The sequence below is a fragment of the Rhineura floridana genome, chromosome 9, assembly GCF_030035675.1.
Source record: "Rhineura floridana isolate rRhiFlo1 chromosome 9, rRhiFlo1.hap2, whole genome shotgun sequence".
NCBI classification, from domain to species: domain Eukaryota; kingdom Metazoa; phylum Chordata; class Lepidosauria; order Squamata; family Rhineuridae; genus Rhineura; species Rhineura floridana.
In genome coordinates this window covers 63,355,535-63,372,209 of record NC_084488.1, presented here as the reverse complement: position 1 = coordinate 63,372,209, position 16,675 = coordinate 63,355,535, and the positions used below count along the sequence as shown (strand labels likewise).

At 39.3% G+C, this 16,675-nt stretch overlaps 1 protein-coding gene across 4 annotated transcripts in view; it reads right to left on the bottom strand.

The window, feature by feature from the left end:
* Positions 1 to 16,675, bottom strand: part of LRBA (LPS responsive beige-like anchor protein) — a 654,576-nt gene that overhangs the window by 637,206 nt on the left and 695 nt on the right. For all 4 annotated transcript variants that reach the window (XM_061584671.1, XM_061584674.1, XM_061584673.1 and 1 more), the window contains exon 2: positions 16,185 to 16,589. In XM_061584671.1, coding sequence (XP_061440655.1) covers positions 16,185 to 16,421 — 237 coding nt within the window. In that variant the 5' untranslated portion in view covers positions 16,422 to 16,589. The remainder of the gene's footprint in view (positions 1 to 16,184; positions 16,590 to 16,675) is intronic.

The window sequence follows — 16,675 nt, the reverse complement described above, 5'->3', positions numbered from 1 at the left end:
TGTGCTTTCCTCTTTAACTTCCACCATCCTTGTATTTGCCTTAACCAGATTGATGCATCTTTGTACTATAAAGGGTCTTTTTTTCTCTTCCCCCCCCCGCAAATGGGAGTAAATTCCATTAAACTTAAGGAGACTTACTTCTAAGTAGACTTGTATATATTGTACTGTAAGTCAGCTATACAATCATTTTTAACAAGTGCCTGGACAAGCGCCTGTTTGAAACTCTGCATTTGCCATGGGGAAGATTTGCACCGAAGAGCTTCCAGGGAATATCTTCCTCACAAGAAAGGAAAGGCAGGAAAGAAAACTGGAAACAGCAGTTCTTTAGGACCCTGGCTGCTTGCTGCTGCAAATTCTGCCTGCCCCTTGCTCACCCTGAAGCCCTGGCTTTTGGCTCGGTGTCTCTCCCCACTGGTAAGAGATGAGAGGTGGGGAGGGAAGGAGAAGCCACCTGGAGCTTTGCACGCCACACACACACCCCTCTCACCTCCGCAGCCAATTCTTCATGTCCATTTTTCTGCTGCCTCCTTGCCCTCCAGCTCTTTTCTCCCTTCACTCCTGTCCATTTTTAAACAATTGTTTTCTCCACCCCTTCTCCCTCTCCACCTCCTCCCTTGTCACCTCCTAAATACCCACAGAGCACGAGGGAAAAGCGACACTGCACAGAAGCCCAATTTGAAGCACATGATTTTTATCCACAAATCAGAGGAGCAGAAGACTTCCTCTGTTACCCCCCCAAAGTAACACCCAAAAGTAACTCTGGAAACTTTACAGTTACAGTAATAAAGTTACTACTCGTTCTATTACCAGCAAAATGTAAGTTACCCACTCATTACTCAAAAAAGTAATAAATTACAAGTAACTCATTATTTGTAACGAGTTACTTCCAAGCTCTGATCCCGACCATTCATCATATTTGCTGGAACTGACAGGAGTTGTAGTCCAAAACATCTAGAGAGCACCAGGTTGGAGAGGGCTGGTTTAACTATTCAACATTTTACAGTGCAACCTTATACATGTCAACTCAGAATAGGACTTACTACCAGGTAATTAGTTATAGGATTGCAGCCTTAGTGTACTTTGTTTTAAAAAAACTGCAATCATTCAGATACTAGCAGCATAATCCTGTGTATGTTACTTAGAAGTAAATCACCCTTTGTTCAATGGGACTTACTCTCCAGCATACAAACCGAAGGTTGTATCCATGACCAGAGCTTGGAAGATTACGTTTAAAAAGTAATAAATTACAGTTACATGGCCCAAAAAAGTAGTAATTACCGTTACAATTACAATTGCTTTGAAAGTAACTGATTACTTTACTTTTCCTCCAAAGTAATCACTACAATTACATTTCAGTTACTTTAAAAAATGCCTACAAGGTGCTGGCCTTGGCTGCTGCACATCTAAGTAGCCTAAAATAACATTAAAAATAAACAAACACATACAGAGGCAGTAGAATAATTATTTTTATTCATAAGATAGCAATGGTGGTCTCTCCACTGTTAAGGGTGGTGGGGAGGGAGGCTGAGGCCACTACTCAGATCTTTGCACGTCAAACCAAGTGCAACCCCCCCCCCATTCAGGCAGCAAGCATAATCTCTCTCACTTAACCACCTCCTAGACCCTGCCCTGCCACCAACTAAGGGACACTCACTCAAGCAAACATTTTCCCGAGATGCAAAAAGGTTAAAATACTGCAAATGCAGCACAGTAGCTAGAGAGGGTGGTGGAGGCCACTTTGTGTGCCAAAACATGTTGTCATCTTTCACCTCCACAGTTCTTTATCTCCATTCTGCTGTTGCCTCCTCCTCCTCCTTTATCCATGTTCTTGACCTCCGGACCATTTTTCCCTCCACTCCATTCTTCACCACCACTATCCGTTTTTTTAAATAATTGTTTTCTCCACTCCACCCCATCTCACTCTCTGCCTCCTCCCTCGTTGCCTCCTACCCACCCACAGAGCATAAGGGAAGAATGACGCTGTACAGAAGCCCAGTTTGAGGCACATGATTTTCATCCACAAATCAGAGGAGCAGAAGACTTTCCCCTGCTCCCCCCCCAAGTAATGCCCAAAAGTAATTCTGGAAATGTTACAATTACTCCACAAAAGTAGTAAAATTACTCCTAGTTCTATTACAATCAAAATGTAAAGGAATTACCCACTCGTTACTCAAAAAAGTAATGAATTACAAGTAGTTCATTACTTGTAACTATTTACTTCCAAGCTCTGTCCATGACAGCCACTGCACAAGAGGAACAAATCCTCTGAAGCAGATAGGGGGTGTGCACTGGTGGTTGCACCAGGGAGGAGAGACATGAGAAATCCCACTGTGCAATCAGAAGTCCACTAGGGCAAAATTGGATACAGCCCATGGTTTCCAGAAATTGATTAATTTAGTTATAATGCTTTTGACATATAGAGTCTGATCAATACTGTTTTATTAACATTCCTTTTTTTTTTACAATAATTTTTATTCAAATTTTCATAAAACATACAAAACAAAATCATAAAAACATTCAAAAACAAAAAACAAAACAAAACAAAAATGATTAAACAAAAAAATAAAATGTTGACTTCCCATTTGTCGCAGATCAAATCAGTTATAGGTCTACAATATATAACAATCCTGTCTCTTAAATCATATTATAAAATCACTTTCCTCCAGTAGTTATCTTAATTAATCATCAAATCTCATAAACATTACTTTATTCTTTCCACAAAAAGTCAAAGAGAGGTTTCAATTCTTTAAGAAATATATCTATCAATTTTTCTCCAAATAAACATTTCGATTAATCCATCTCATCAAAATCTGTTAGGTCCAATAATTTCAATAGCCATTATTCCATTATCCCTATTAATTTCATCTTCCATCTTCAATAGTCCTGTTAAGTCCAGTAATTTCAGTGTCCAATCTTCCATTATCAGTATTCCATAATAATCTTGCTGTTGTAGCCATAGTCATATAATAAGAGTCTGATGGGAATTTCCTCTATCCCAAATATTTTCTTGCCATCCATTCTGAATAAGTTGCTGAAGTACTGTTGTAAAGTCATATCTCTGTTCTTCTTTTTTACAAAATGCACTGGCTCATCTCTTGAGAGTTTTTCCATTGTCACATGGCTGCAGTTAATTCCATAGATTTTCACTATATCAAACTCCATCACGTCATTCCAGTCCAGAAGATTATCCAAGCCATTGATAACTTTATCTCTAATATCTTCATTAATTTCTTCAGAGATAAAGTTAAATTCCAAACAGTAGATTTTATTTCTAATATCCATAAACTCCAGATCTTTTTCCAATTCCACATTTGTTCCAATCTCCAGGGCTTGTATCTTCCCTTTATTTTTTCTTTTCTCATCTCTGATCTCATTCTCCTCTCTCACAGGATCCCCTATTTCTTTAAACTCCTGCGTCATTTTGCTCAGTTCAATTTTCAGCTCCTTACTGCCCTGTCGCAGGGTTTGTTTCGTTATCTCAATCTCATCCATTATTTTCTGAAACATAATTACTTCCAGATTCTCAGCCACTTTCTTGATTGCCATTTTTAAAACCACGAAAACAAAGCAAAACAGAAGTAAAGAAGAACCACTTCTTATTTCAGCAACAATTGGGTTAATATTCCAGGCTTGATGACATCACAGTATAAACAGAGCAGCCTGCCTTATCTCTCTATGTTCTAGAATACAAAACAAATTTGGTTCCCAGCATCAAAACAGTTAGTGGCGTCGTGAAGAAGCAGATTCGTCAAAATAAAATAGACCAAAAAGAGAATAGTCCCAGACAATATAACATTCCTCGGAATAGAAATCCCTCTTCTGTTTATATCTTTAGAATGCACTTCCAGGACAGCTTTTTGCAACAGAAACAGAGATAAGCTGTTAATTTCGTGAATAACAGAGAAGAGTTATAGCTCACCCAGAAGTACTTCAAAGCCGATCAATCTGACAAATCTCCTTTTGCTGCAACAATTTAAACCAAGTAAGAAAAATAATAGAAAGAAGGGTGCTTGCCTGTTAGTCGGTTTTCTCTTTGAAGAAAAGATAAACGTATCGCATTAAACAGATAGAGCAAAAGTTTGGAAGTCCGTCCGGCATTGTTGGCTGGACCTTTTCTCATAAATTAATGAAATCCAGTCCTCCCAACAAAAACAGGCTTTTGAGGTTGATCTCTATGTTTCTCCCTGCCCGGGAGAAATTTCATCAGTCAAAAAAAAAATGTTCTGACTGATTTATATCTGAATAAGCTTCTTTTGAGGCGGGAGCCCGTCTCAAAAGCAGGCACAAGCGAAGTCACCCTTCCCGGAAGTCTGTTTTATTAACATTCCATGACAACAGGGTGGCTCCTGTACTCAAGGCTACTTCATCTTCTAAAATAATTATACTACCACCTTCTCAGCACAGGCAAGTATTTGGGTCTCATCTATACGTTTTACTCAAGAGATGACTGTAATTCTTTAGCCCACTATAGTAAAAGAATAGTAATAAGAGCAATTATCCATGTTTCTTATTTGAGTACTCCAGGAAAAACAGAGAGGCTTAAGAACTGGGGGGGGGGGCACACAGAATGAGCTGCTTTTTGCAGACAGTAGAAAACCACTAACCAAATCACTATCATGAATGAGGTTTTAAAGGTTTCAAGAACTTTGCCATTTGTGTGGGAAGAAGGGGAAGGAAGCTGTTGAACGTAAGAGGCCCTTCTCTCAGAAGGTAAAAAGCAGAAAAAGATAATAGTTCAGGTTCCTTATTAGAAATATGTGCCATCGTCTTCATTACTTAATGACGTGATTATTTTTGCCCGTTTGCTGTGAAGATCTAACTGAATATAGTACATTTGTTGCATATGGCACCACATATGGTTACAAGTAGCTTGAGGAAGTAAGTTTCTAAAAGACTGCAAATATGAAGGCAATTGGAGGGGGGGAAGCTATTTTGTTACCTTCTAAAGTACTCATCACCCTCTACATTTAAAATGAGGTCTAATTTAGAATTTCAACAGTACCATTTAAAGAATCCAAGGGTATAAAAGGCAAATTCATCTCAGACATCTAGACTTTAAAAGGATTAAAATTAAAGAAAACCAACAAAAACAGAAATATATGCCAACATAAGCAAGAATTTAATCTACAACAGGTTCAAGGAATACAAATTATTATTTTTATTATTAAAGATACAAAGATACAATTTGAAAACATAGACAAATGGATAGAAGTATTTTGAGTCATCTGAACCTTACATCTCTTACCCAAAACAGGAACTTCCAAAGACAAAAAAAACAATATTAGGACCAAGTAAGATTGCAATAATCCTGAAATCTTAATATGGTATACTGAAATCAGTACACTCTCATGCCTTCTCATGCCAACATTTTAACGTTCAACTGCAAAGGCAGACAAACTATAAATGAACGATGAAATTCACATATAGATGTCCCCTGGTTGTGATAGGATGTACAATACAAAACCATACACAAGGTATTTTGTTTATATCATACCTTCATTCCAAGGTATATTAAGCTTCAAAGTTCAAGGCTCCCCTTTGCCTTTGTCAGTTTAGGATTAAACAATATTTTTTAAAACTTTCCTCGGTACAAAATAAAAAGATTTTGTACTGCATTCCCAGAGCTTTGTGTCCATCTTTGCATCCTTTATTTATTAAGCTGGCTAAGTCTTCTTTTACTTTTTATTTTCATATAAGCATCAGTGCAATGAGTCATATAACCTTATTATGTTGACAAGGGTTTTAGATAGCATCACTTTCACAACACAGGAGAAACAAAAGTTGTTTGAAAGGCTGTCCTACTCTATGTACTATTTCTTTTTTAAATGTAGTACTTTACCTCATTTCTGACTTGCTTCTCAAAACGTAGTGGAAGAACACTTGAACTAAGGATGCATATCTTACCTATGGTGATTAATTGCCATTTTATTCCTATATCAACATGCCTGTTACTAAAAGTTCTAAACTTCGCAAAGTTTTAGTTCCAACCCCAAACAAGAAACAAGTGGGACCTGCAACAAAATGTTTAAGTGCAGAGGTTCCTAAACTGCAGTCCACGGACCACCAGTGGTCAGGAGCTTCATTTAGGTGGTCCGTAGATTTGTTGTTGAAGACAGAAGCCAGCACATCTATCACACTGAATATTCATACCAATTTAATTGTATTTTTATTGCTTCTTTTATTTCTTAGATTGTATTTTACTCCATTTTATTCTATGGAATTCAGATTGTAATACAATAAAATATTGTAAGAAATAAAAGCAGCAATAAAAATACAATTAAAAATCATACAGCATCCATCACAGCACACATTGTAATTGCTACAGCAGGCAGGAAAATCATTAAGTGGTCCACCAAGACCAATTGTCAAGTAGTTCATGGGGGGAGGGAAGTTGGGTAACGACTGTTTTAATGTTTTTATTCCTTCTTATAGGAGGGCTCCTGTTCAGGGTTCCAACAAACCACGCCTTTATGCAGTAAGCAATTCCATTCTCCGTCCTTCATTTGCCATTTTTCTTTTCCAGCACTCAACACTCTTTGGCAGCAACAACAATAGCAACCAGCAGAGGCTGTAACAAATGAGCTAGGGTGACGGACTGCTTTCTTGTATTCCCTCCCCCACCCCTTGCTCCTGGAACATCAGCCCTGCTGAGGATGTGTGGCACTTTAAATGCAATGGAACTTTTCTGGCAGCTCGAGAATGCAGGTGAGGGGAAATTATGCTAACCCCGATTTCCAGACCAGCAACATCTGAGCTAGCTCTGAGCACTTCCTTGGGAGGGCTCTGGCTGGGGTTTGAGACACAGATAAAAGGTGCCACTGTGAAGCCTTTTTTGGCAGCAGGAATGGCAGCAACCAACAGAGGATGTAACACCTAAGCTGGTGTGATGAAATTGTTTTCTTGAATTTTTGTATTAGAATGTTTATTATTTTGGTCATTAATTGATATGATTTAATTGATAGCTTGTTTTATGATTACTTTATATAGTCAAACTGAGTTATTTAGATGATTATGTTTTGGAATTATTTCGTATTTGATTGTTACTGATGTAGTAATTGGCATTTTTGTTCTGTTATGAGCCACTTTGAGCATATTTATATAGACAAGTGCCATATAAATTTAAATAAATAATAAACTTGCTGTGGCTACTAAGCAAACTCATTCCTTACTTTATTTCTTCAAAGCTTGGATTCACTTGCAAATAATGATACTTGCTCCTTCTATTGGTTCCAACCCTATCGGAACTTAACCACTGCCATTAGAGGGAGTGATGGGCAAGATGGGATGACCCAGGAAGCAGCAACATATTTCAAAATGAGAGCCCGAAGCCAATGGAGATGCACAGAATAGGGTTACTTAACAGAAGGTATACTGTAAATAGATTTTCAGAAGAAACTCAGTGGAGAAGTGGAGATGGCCAGATAAAAGAAATAGCAGCAGGCTCTAAACAAGTAGAGAGCAACATGACAGAAGGTACAAAGATGGGAATCATAAAAGCAGATGAACAGGATCAAAGTGTATGGAATACAAACCATGTGTCCAGGCAAGTGTGCGTAGGCTTGCAGCTTCACTTAGAAATGTAGTTGATACCTTGTTTTAGACCTGAATCTAACAGTGAATGAATATGTTTATAGAAAACATTTAAGACAGAATTAGAAAAGTGCACAGAATATTTAAAGATGCATAAACTTCTTTTAAAACGCTTGTGTAAAACATTAAGGGAAAACCATGTGTACAATGTCTCAGATCGAGTTTAGAAGTGAACTACAAGTACTGGGTAAATTATTTAACAGATTTCTAGTATTGAATGCACCTTGTTTCACTACAACTCACCATTCAGAGCAATGCCTGGAATTATCTAACAATTTTGTTTTTTTAACATTTCACCTCCCTACTCCTCTCCCAAGTCCTAGTATCACATTTACACAGGGGCTTGCCTCTATATATCTCTCATGTACTAGAGGTGGCACTTGCTTTCACAATGCTCAGAGATTACAGAGACTAAAGGGCTAGAGCATATATGCCACCATCATGTATAGTGCTTTTGACAACTGAACTACTGTATCAATGAACACCAAAGTCAGGATCATTCAGACCATGATATTCCCGATCACTATGTATGAATGTAAAAGTTGGACAGTGAAAAAAGTGGATAAGAGAAAAATCAACTCATTTGAAATGTGGTGTTGGAGGAGAGCTTTGCAGATACCATGGACTGCGAAAAAGACAAATAATTGGTGTTAGAACAAATTAAACCAGAACTATCACTAGAAGCTAAAACGATGAAACTGAGGTTTTCATACTTTGGACACATCATGAGAAGACATGATTCACTAGAAAAGACAATAATGCTGGGGAAAACAGGAGTAGAAAAAGAGGAAAGCCAAACTAGAGATGGATTCCCTTCTGCAAGGGAAAGTCCTGTCTCAGTAACCTATTAGAATTCTTTGAGAGTGTCAACAAGCATATAGATAGAGGTGATCCAGTGGACATAGTGTACTTAGACTTTCAAAAAGCGTTTGACAAGGTACCTCACCAAAGGCTTCTGAGGAAGCTTAGCAGTCATGGAATAAGAGGAGAGGTCCTCTTGTGGATAAGGAATTGGTTAAGAAGCAGAAAGCAGAGAGTAGGAATAAACGGACAGTTCTCCAATGGAGGGCTGTAGAAAGTGGAGTCCCTCAAGGATCGGTATTGGGACCTGTACTTTTCAACTTGTTCATTAATGACCTAGAATTAGGAGTGAGCAGTGAGGTGGCCAAGTTTGCTGACGACACTAAATTGTTCAGGGTTGTTAAAACAAAAAGGGATTGCGAAGAGCTCCAAAAAGACCTCTCCAAACTGAGTGAATGGGCGGAAAAATGGCAAATGCAATTCAATATAAACAAGTGTAAAATTATGCATATTGGAGCAAAAAATCTGAATTTCACATATACGCTCATGGGGTCTGAACTGGCGGTGACCGACCAGGAGAGAGACCTCGGGGTTGTAGTGGACAGCACGATGAAAATGTCGACCCAGTGTGCGGCAGCTGTGAAAAAGGCAAATTCCATGCTAGCAATAATTAGGAAAGGTATTGAAAATAAAACAGCCGATATCATAATGCCGTTGTATAAATCTATGGTGCGGCCGCATTTGGAATACTGTGTACAGTTCTGGTCGCCTCATCTCAAAAAGGATATTCTAGAGTTGGAAAAGGTTCAGAAGAGGGCAACCAGAATGATCAAGGGGATGGAGCGACTCCCTTATGAGGAAAGGTTGCAGCATTTGGGGCTTTTTAGTTTAGAGAAAAGGCGGGTCAGAGGAGACATGATAGAAGTGTATAAAATTATGCATGGCATTGAGAAAGTGGATAGAGAAAAGTTCTTCTCCCTCTCTCATAATACTAGAACTCATGGACATTCAAAGAAGCTGAATGTTGGAAGATTCAGGACAGACAAAAGGAAGTACTTCTTTACTCAGCGCATAGTTAAACTATGGAATTTGCTCCCACAAGATGCAGTAATGGCCACCAGCTTGGATGGCTTTAAAAGAAGATTAGACAAATTCATGGAGGACAGGGCTATCAATGGCTACTAGCCATGATGGCTGTGCTCTGCCACCCTAGTCAGAGGCAGCATGCTTCTGAAAACCAGTTGCCGGAAGCCTCAGGAGGGGAGAGTGTTCTTGCACTCGGGTCCTGCTTGCGGGCTTCCCCCAGGCACCTGGTTGGCCGCTGTGAGAACAGGATGCTGGACTAGATGGGCCACTGGCCTGATCCAGCAGGCTCTTCTTATGTTCTTATGTTCTTATTGACTCCATAAAACAAGCCACAGACCTGAACTTACAAGATCTGAACAGGATGGTTTATAACAGATGCTATTGGAGGTTGCCGATTCATAGGGTCACTGTAAGTTGAAATCGACTTGAAGGCACATAGCAAATTATCATGATTGGCACAATGGGAAGAATACTGAAAGAGGCTGATGCCAACTCGAGACAGAGTTGCTCTATAGCAATTCAATCTTCTCCGCTATGAATCTGTCAGTGTTCTGAGGCCTGGTTGCGATAGTAACTCTGGAGAGTCTTCCATCAGAAACTCTCACCCTAGGTACAATACGACATTATTGTAACCTACAGTTAATAGGCTGCTGGCATAACTTTGGAACTAGCCAACCTACTCTTAAGTCATGCTCTGGCAAGCAACTTATACAACTTGGCAATGTGTATGAGGTGGGAACAAAAACATTTAAATCCCTGCTCCTTCCTATCTACATTTAAGCAACAGTGAAGCTGTGCAAGAGGCTACACACAGAACCATGTCTGCCATGATTTCAAATGCTTCTTGAATAGCAAGAAGTTGTGCTTTAGCTGATGGTGGAGTTTTCCTAGTAAGTACACCTGTACATAACTGAGAAATGATTAAAATGGGCTTGTGGATATTTAGTTGTTGTGTAGCCACACACAGTCAAATACAAGAAATATCATGCTTGGCTTTCTTTCTTGCCAAACTCTATGTGCCTCCCCATGCCCTTTCATGTTCATTTTGTACTTGATTAGATTAGAAAGGAAACGTATGCCTTCACTTAGAAACTTGCCCATATTAAGGTCTGCATCAAAAATTATTTTCAGAAGACTAGGAGTTAAGATCTATGTCACTTTATAATGACTGAGATAAAAGTCAGCCCCATTTAATTTCACTTCCCAAGTGCTACTACAAAAAAAGCCTGGAATAATTAACCTGCTTTTAGAGACTAAATATGGTATATGGTATGAAATCAAAATACCTTAAATAGGCACTAGCTTTAAAAAAACTGAGAGAACTCTTAAGACTATCCATTAACATTCGGGGGGGGGGGGAACTTAGGCTGCAATCCAATACATACTTACCTGGGATTAAGTCCCATTGAACCCAATGGAGTTTACTCCTGAGCAGACATGTATTGGATTGCACTGCTAATGTCTGAGTCAGCCTTGTATTGTTTTGTTTATAATGCTCCCTGACCATTCCTGCCCTATGACAGGAAGGAGGAGGCAGAAGTCAAGCAAGATCTGAAGCTATCTGGTCAGGAGGGAGGGTAGCACACGCATATGCGCACGGCACACACGAACTTTAAGCAGTTCCAGATAAAATAGGATTTGAAAAACATTACCTCCAGCCCACATTACCAACAAGGGAATGGTGAGGCAGAACATGTGGTGCAGACAACCAAGAGAATCTTAGAACAGGAAGCTTGTTATCTTACACAATTGATGAACCTGGATGGATATGAAGCTAAATATGAAGAGCAAACAGTGGCGGCTGCAGCAGCAGCAGTAACAGCAGCAGCCGGAGTAGCAGCTGCCCCACCTCGGCAGGCTCTTCTCCTTGCTCCTCCACCAGTTGGGGGCTCCCGGGTCGCCAAGGAGCAGCGGCTGCACCAACTGGGAGGCCTGATGGAGGAGGCGGGAGCAGCAGCAGCCCCAGTTCAGCCGCGGCCAGTCCAGGAGGGAGCACTGGCGGCACTGGAGGGGGGCTGGCGGCAGGCAGGAAGACAGAGACGGTGCTTGAGGGCTCTCTGCGCAAATACACCAACCTCATCCAAGGCTGGCAAAGCAGGTACTTCATACTGCGTGAAGAGGAAAACAAAAGGTCTCTCGTCTCTAAGTTACAAAACGGAGGATGGCGTTTGGGGGCATCACGAAGACCAGGTCTTGAAAAAGCTGAAGAGCCAATTTGTGTCCTTTCAAATTGAGACTGTCTTACCTCCAGAGCAGAGTATATCTAGCATAAAAAACCTGGCTGAATGCGGTTCTCTTATCATGACACATTTAAAAGTTTTTTCTTTTCTTTTAATAATGTTATTTGTTGTTTAATTTTGAGAATTGCATTATTGTATTGATATATTATAATGTGTTATATTTGTGTTTTTGTAAACCGCCTTGAGGACCTTTTGTCCATAAGGCGGGGTATAAGTTTAATAAATAAATAAATATGACACAAGCAACAAGTGATATTTCCAGGAACTCTCAAAATTCATACACATGACAAGTGCCAAGAGACGTTGCTTAGAACATAGGGTTGCCAGGTTCATGGCCCGAGACTGCTCCTGTATCTTTAGAAGAGAAAGTCAGCCAAGTGCAGGTGTTCATGCAACACTGTAATGAGAAAAGCCACAAGGTGGAATTCTCCCTTCCCCCTGCACTACTTTTAAAGATACAGAAGACCTCTTGGAGGCCAGGCCTGGCAACCAAGAGGTCTTCTGTATCTTTAAAAGATATGCAGGGGGAAGAGATAATTCCACCTTGTGGTTTTTCTCATTACTGTGTTGCAAGAACACCTGCACTTGGCTGACTTTCTCTTCTCCTAAAGACACAGGATCAGTCTCAGGCCATGAACCTGGCAACCCTATTAGAACATGCCTACTATTAATAAGCTGTAGTGAAATGCCTGTCACTACAGGCAAAATGGGTGTAGGAGGAAGGACTACAACAAACCTTCGAGGGTAGGTGGGGCATAATGAGTTTGTCTCTCATTAAGCCATAGGTTTCAAGGCCTCCAGGGTCAGGGGTGCTGTGAAATATTAGCTCCCACTGTAACACTGTCCTGAATTGCAACACTTCAGTTTTCCTCAGAAAAGTGAATGACACTGGCTCAAATTATATCCTGTTTACTTTATCTCTACAAAACTATGTGAGATTTTAACTGGAAATGGTTTTCTTCCCAGCTCAGTATAGTATAGCATTGTGGCTAAGCATTCCTAACCATGTCTACCCAGAAGTAAAACCTACTAAATTCAGTAGAGTTTACTCCCTGGTAAGTGGAATTAGGATTGCCACCTAAGGCGCTTACCTAGGAGTAAGCCCCTTTGAAAACAGCAGGACCGACATCTGAGTAGGCATGCATAGAATTGTGCTGTTACTCATTCAATATAATATTCAGGATCTTTTTTTCTTGCTTTGATAAAACTTAAAATAGTTTTCCAATGTTATGGGACAAGCAGGGTGTCAAAAATATAGGATTCTAGTTCAATAGTGCGCATATTCAGCCCATTTTTACTTGTAACTATGAAAAATCTGCTTGTTGAAACTAAAGCATAGCTGAAATTTCTCACAGAACTATTCTCTAAGAAAATGAGATATTTTTCTCACCTCTCCTAGAAAAAGGGGACTTTACACACTTTTCCCCTAATATTCACTTTTTTCATGGTGGCTGCCATCCCTCCCCACACATAGTCCCAAAATAGTGCTGGGTCAGAAACATTGTAGAGGATGCAAAATGGTGGTCAGGCTGCCAATATGGTTGCTGAAGGAAAAAAGCTTAGGAAAAAAAGAAAGAAGCTGTGCTACAGCTAGGGCTGTGGAGTCGGTACGCCAAACCTTCGACTCCGACTCCTCTACTTTTCTACTGTCCAACTCTGACTCCACCCAAAATTACTTCCAACTCTGATTCCATGACTCCGACTCCACAGCCCTGGCTACAGCCACTGCTAATGGTGACCCCCAATCCCTTGAAACTGTTGAAAAAATTTCTTATTCCCCAGGAAAAAAAATCAGTGAAATGGTCCACAGAGTTTTTCTGCCTACAACTAGGGTTGAGAATTTTGAAAGACTATAGCTCTAGTTTTAAACAATTAAGACATACACTTGCCACTGCTATCCATTTAATTCCCTCCAAGTTGTGGGGAATCACAGATCAGCGGTAGAGTACATGTTTTGCATGCAGAAGGTCCCATTTTTAATCTCTGGCATTTTCCACTACAAGAACCTCAGGTAGCAGGGATACAAAAAAACCTGATGTCCAACACCTTGGAGAACAATTTTCAGTCAAAATAGACAGCCCAACTCATTATAAAGCTTCTCAGTATGTTCATGTGTTATATATACTCATAATACATCCTGCAGAATTTTTATTATTACGTTTTGGGTCTATTTAATGGCACTCAGTTCTAAATGAAACTGTTGTTCCTATGTATCTGCTCAGGTTCCAGCTGAATGCGAAATCAAGTCGGTAGAATATTATTTATTTATTTGATTTATATCCTGCCCTTCCTCCTAGCAGGAGCCTAGGGTGGCAATATGCTGATATGTAGGTCACACGCTGAATACTAATCTGAGATGCATATTTTTGGACCACCCTATTTTGTGATTTTAGGTTGTCTTTAGTTGTTTTTAATGCTGTATTTTAAAATTGTTGTAACCCACTCTGGGACCTTTGGGTGAAGAGTGGGTAATAAATGTTGTTAATAATTTCCTGAACACAGCTTTCTATTTCCTAGAAAAACCATGTTTTTACTCTATTGCAAACAACATGGAAGCAATTTCATCTCCAGTTTCCATGAGATTCAACATTTCAGCACTGATCAATTAGCTACAGAAGTCACTTTTTAAAACAATATGATTTTACAGTTATGTCACTACAAACAGTAGAACTACAAGTGACAAACTCCAGAGAAAGTACTGAACTTCTGTAGTATGTCTGATCATACACACTTGCAATACTCTGTATAGATACTGCAATCCTCTAGAGACTTAAATGTATTTTTGTATTATTAAACAGAGTGTGGTTGCCTATTGCTTCTTGATCAAAGGTCTTTAAGGTGGTTCAGCTCCTTTGTTTTTTCTTCTGCTCCACGGGAGCAACATATAAAAGTTTTATTTTTTTACAGTACAGGAGCTATAAAAAGGAAGAATACAGCTAGTGCACATATGTTTTCCAGTATTTAGTGCAGTGTTATCATTTGCTGTTTACACTACAGAACAGGCCTAGGCTACAGTTTTCCTAGATAGACCTTCAGTTACCTATGACAGCAATTCATCTCTAGCTAGTGCTTAGCAATGAGTGGGGCAGTTAAGGGATGAACAAAATTAGTCTAATAACCACTAAAATGTGTGTGTAGATGCATAACCTCTAAATAGCATTGCAAAAGAGTAAAGAATATTTAAACATCAAATGAAATAAGATAAAAGAAAATAGAGACTGTTCCTCCCTCCTTGCTTTAGCTCGTTTATCACAGTGTAGACTAAATACTATGTTTAGAGCATTTTCTTTCCACCCTAGCAATACATTTTCACAGTTTTACCGAACCAAGTTTTGTCAAACAACTCCAAGTTGGACTTTGTGAAAACACAGGCTATATTTAACTTCTAAAATGAGAAGAGTTCTCTTTGCACCACTTGTGGCACTAGTAAAGGCCACAAATGGTTCACAAAAGAATTTAAATTATTTACAGGATCAAGAATTCAGTCTTCAGATACTTACACTCATGCGGAACACTATACTCTGTGCCTTTGCACTTTCAATTCCACTTTTGCCAATTTATATTTAAGCAATGTCAAAGTATGGTCTTGTCTTATCAACTCAACCATTCTTACCTTTGGCTAAGATAGACACATTGATTAACCTCATCTTCTAATGTTTCTGTTAATATATATTAAATATGCACAGCTATTCAGATTATCATATAATTACTATCTTCTGTCATTATGATTATGATATTTAAATATAATCTCACTGCTCCACAAAGCCTCCTTGCTCTAGTGTAATGTGTTAAATTACACTTCTTTTTTTCCTTTCCAAGGCAACTCTTACTACTAGGAAAAGTTGAATGCTCCCAAGATAAGCAACACTGATGCACAGTAATCGACTTGAAGGCACATAACACACACAAAACCCGTAGAAATATCTGCAAAGACTTAGTTGTATTGCTATGGTAACTAAAAATTGGCTTAATATGTTAACATAGAAGAAAACAGGCACACTTCTGCAGAATCAGAGCCCTAAAATTTGTAGCACCAGCAACTGTGTGCTAACAGTGGTATATTCCAACTGTGTATTCGTCTAAAATCACAAATTATGTTATTCAAGCATAGCAAACAGATACAGAAACAGCTATTTAGAACCTAAGCACTTTTGATTTACTTTTATGAAGCTGTAAATAGCAGCAACGTTCCTTGATGGAAGCTAGCAAGAGCTTGGAAAAGGAAGAGAAGAACTGAAAGAAAAAGTAAAGCAGCTCATGGTTACTAAGTAAGGCCTAAGTAAAAATCCCTTCCGGGAGAATAGCTTACCAGACTCACCACCCTGTGACAAATAGGTAGGCGGGAAAATTTTACTGAACTGTAAGGCTGAAATAATGTGAATGTGGGTAGACCTTATACTTGCTTCCCTTATGTTTCATCACAAGCCCTTCCTCCTCTTTAAAATGTTTGCAAGGTTATTGCCTTACCAGATTAAACACAGTTTCAACAATATCCCTGTTGGATACTTCGCCAACTTCCACCAGTCCTGTTAGAACAGCAAATTTCATCCTGATGCCACGGATAGGGATTCCCGGATTCAAAGGCTGCAGCTTGCTCTCCATTTCAGCTACCTTTCCTTCTTTTTCTCCTCCAGTACCACCTCCCCCTCCTTCATCATCACCTGTTGGCCTAGGAAAAGAAACCTGTTTGTCTTCACTCGCCATAGCTTGTTCACTTCCAGGTTGCTAAGAAAAGCCAGCACTCCAGAAATAAGGAGTTCAATCTCTCCTTATCGTCAGGCCAAGTTTCTGGACACAGCTGGGTGTCCTGAATGCTGATAATCTTGTTTTTTCTGCCCTCAGTACCAGAATTTGGACAGTAAACTGTTTAACCTGAGGATTCAAAAAATAATGATAATAAAAATTAGTAGTAGCTATATCTTGTTTAAAATAATTGCAAGCCTACCATCTAACTAATT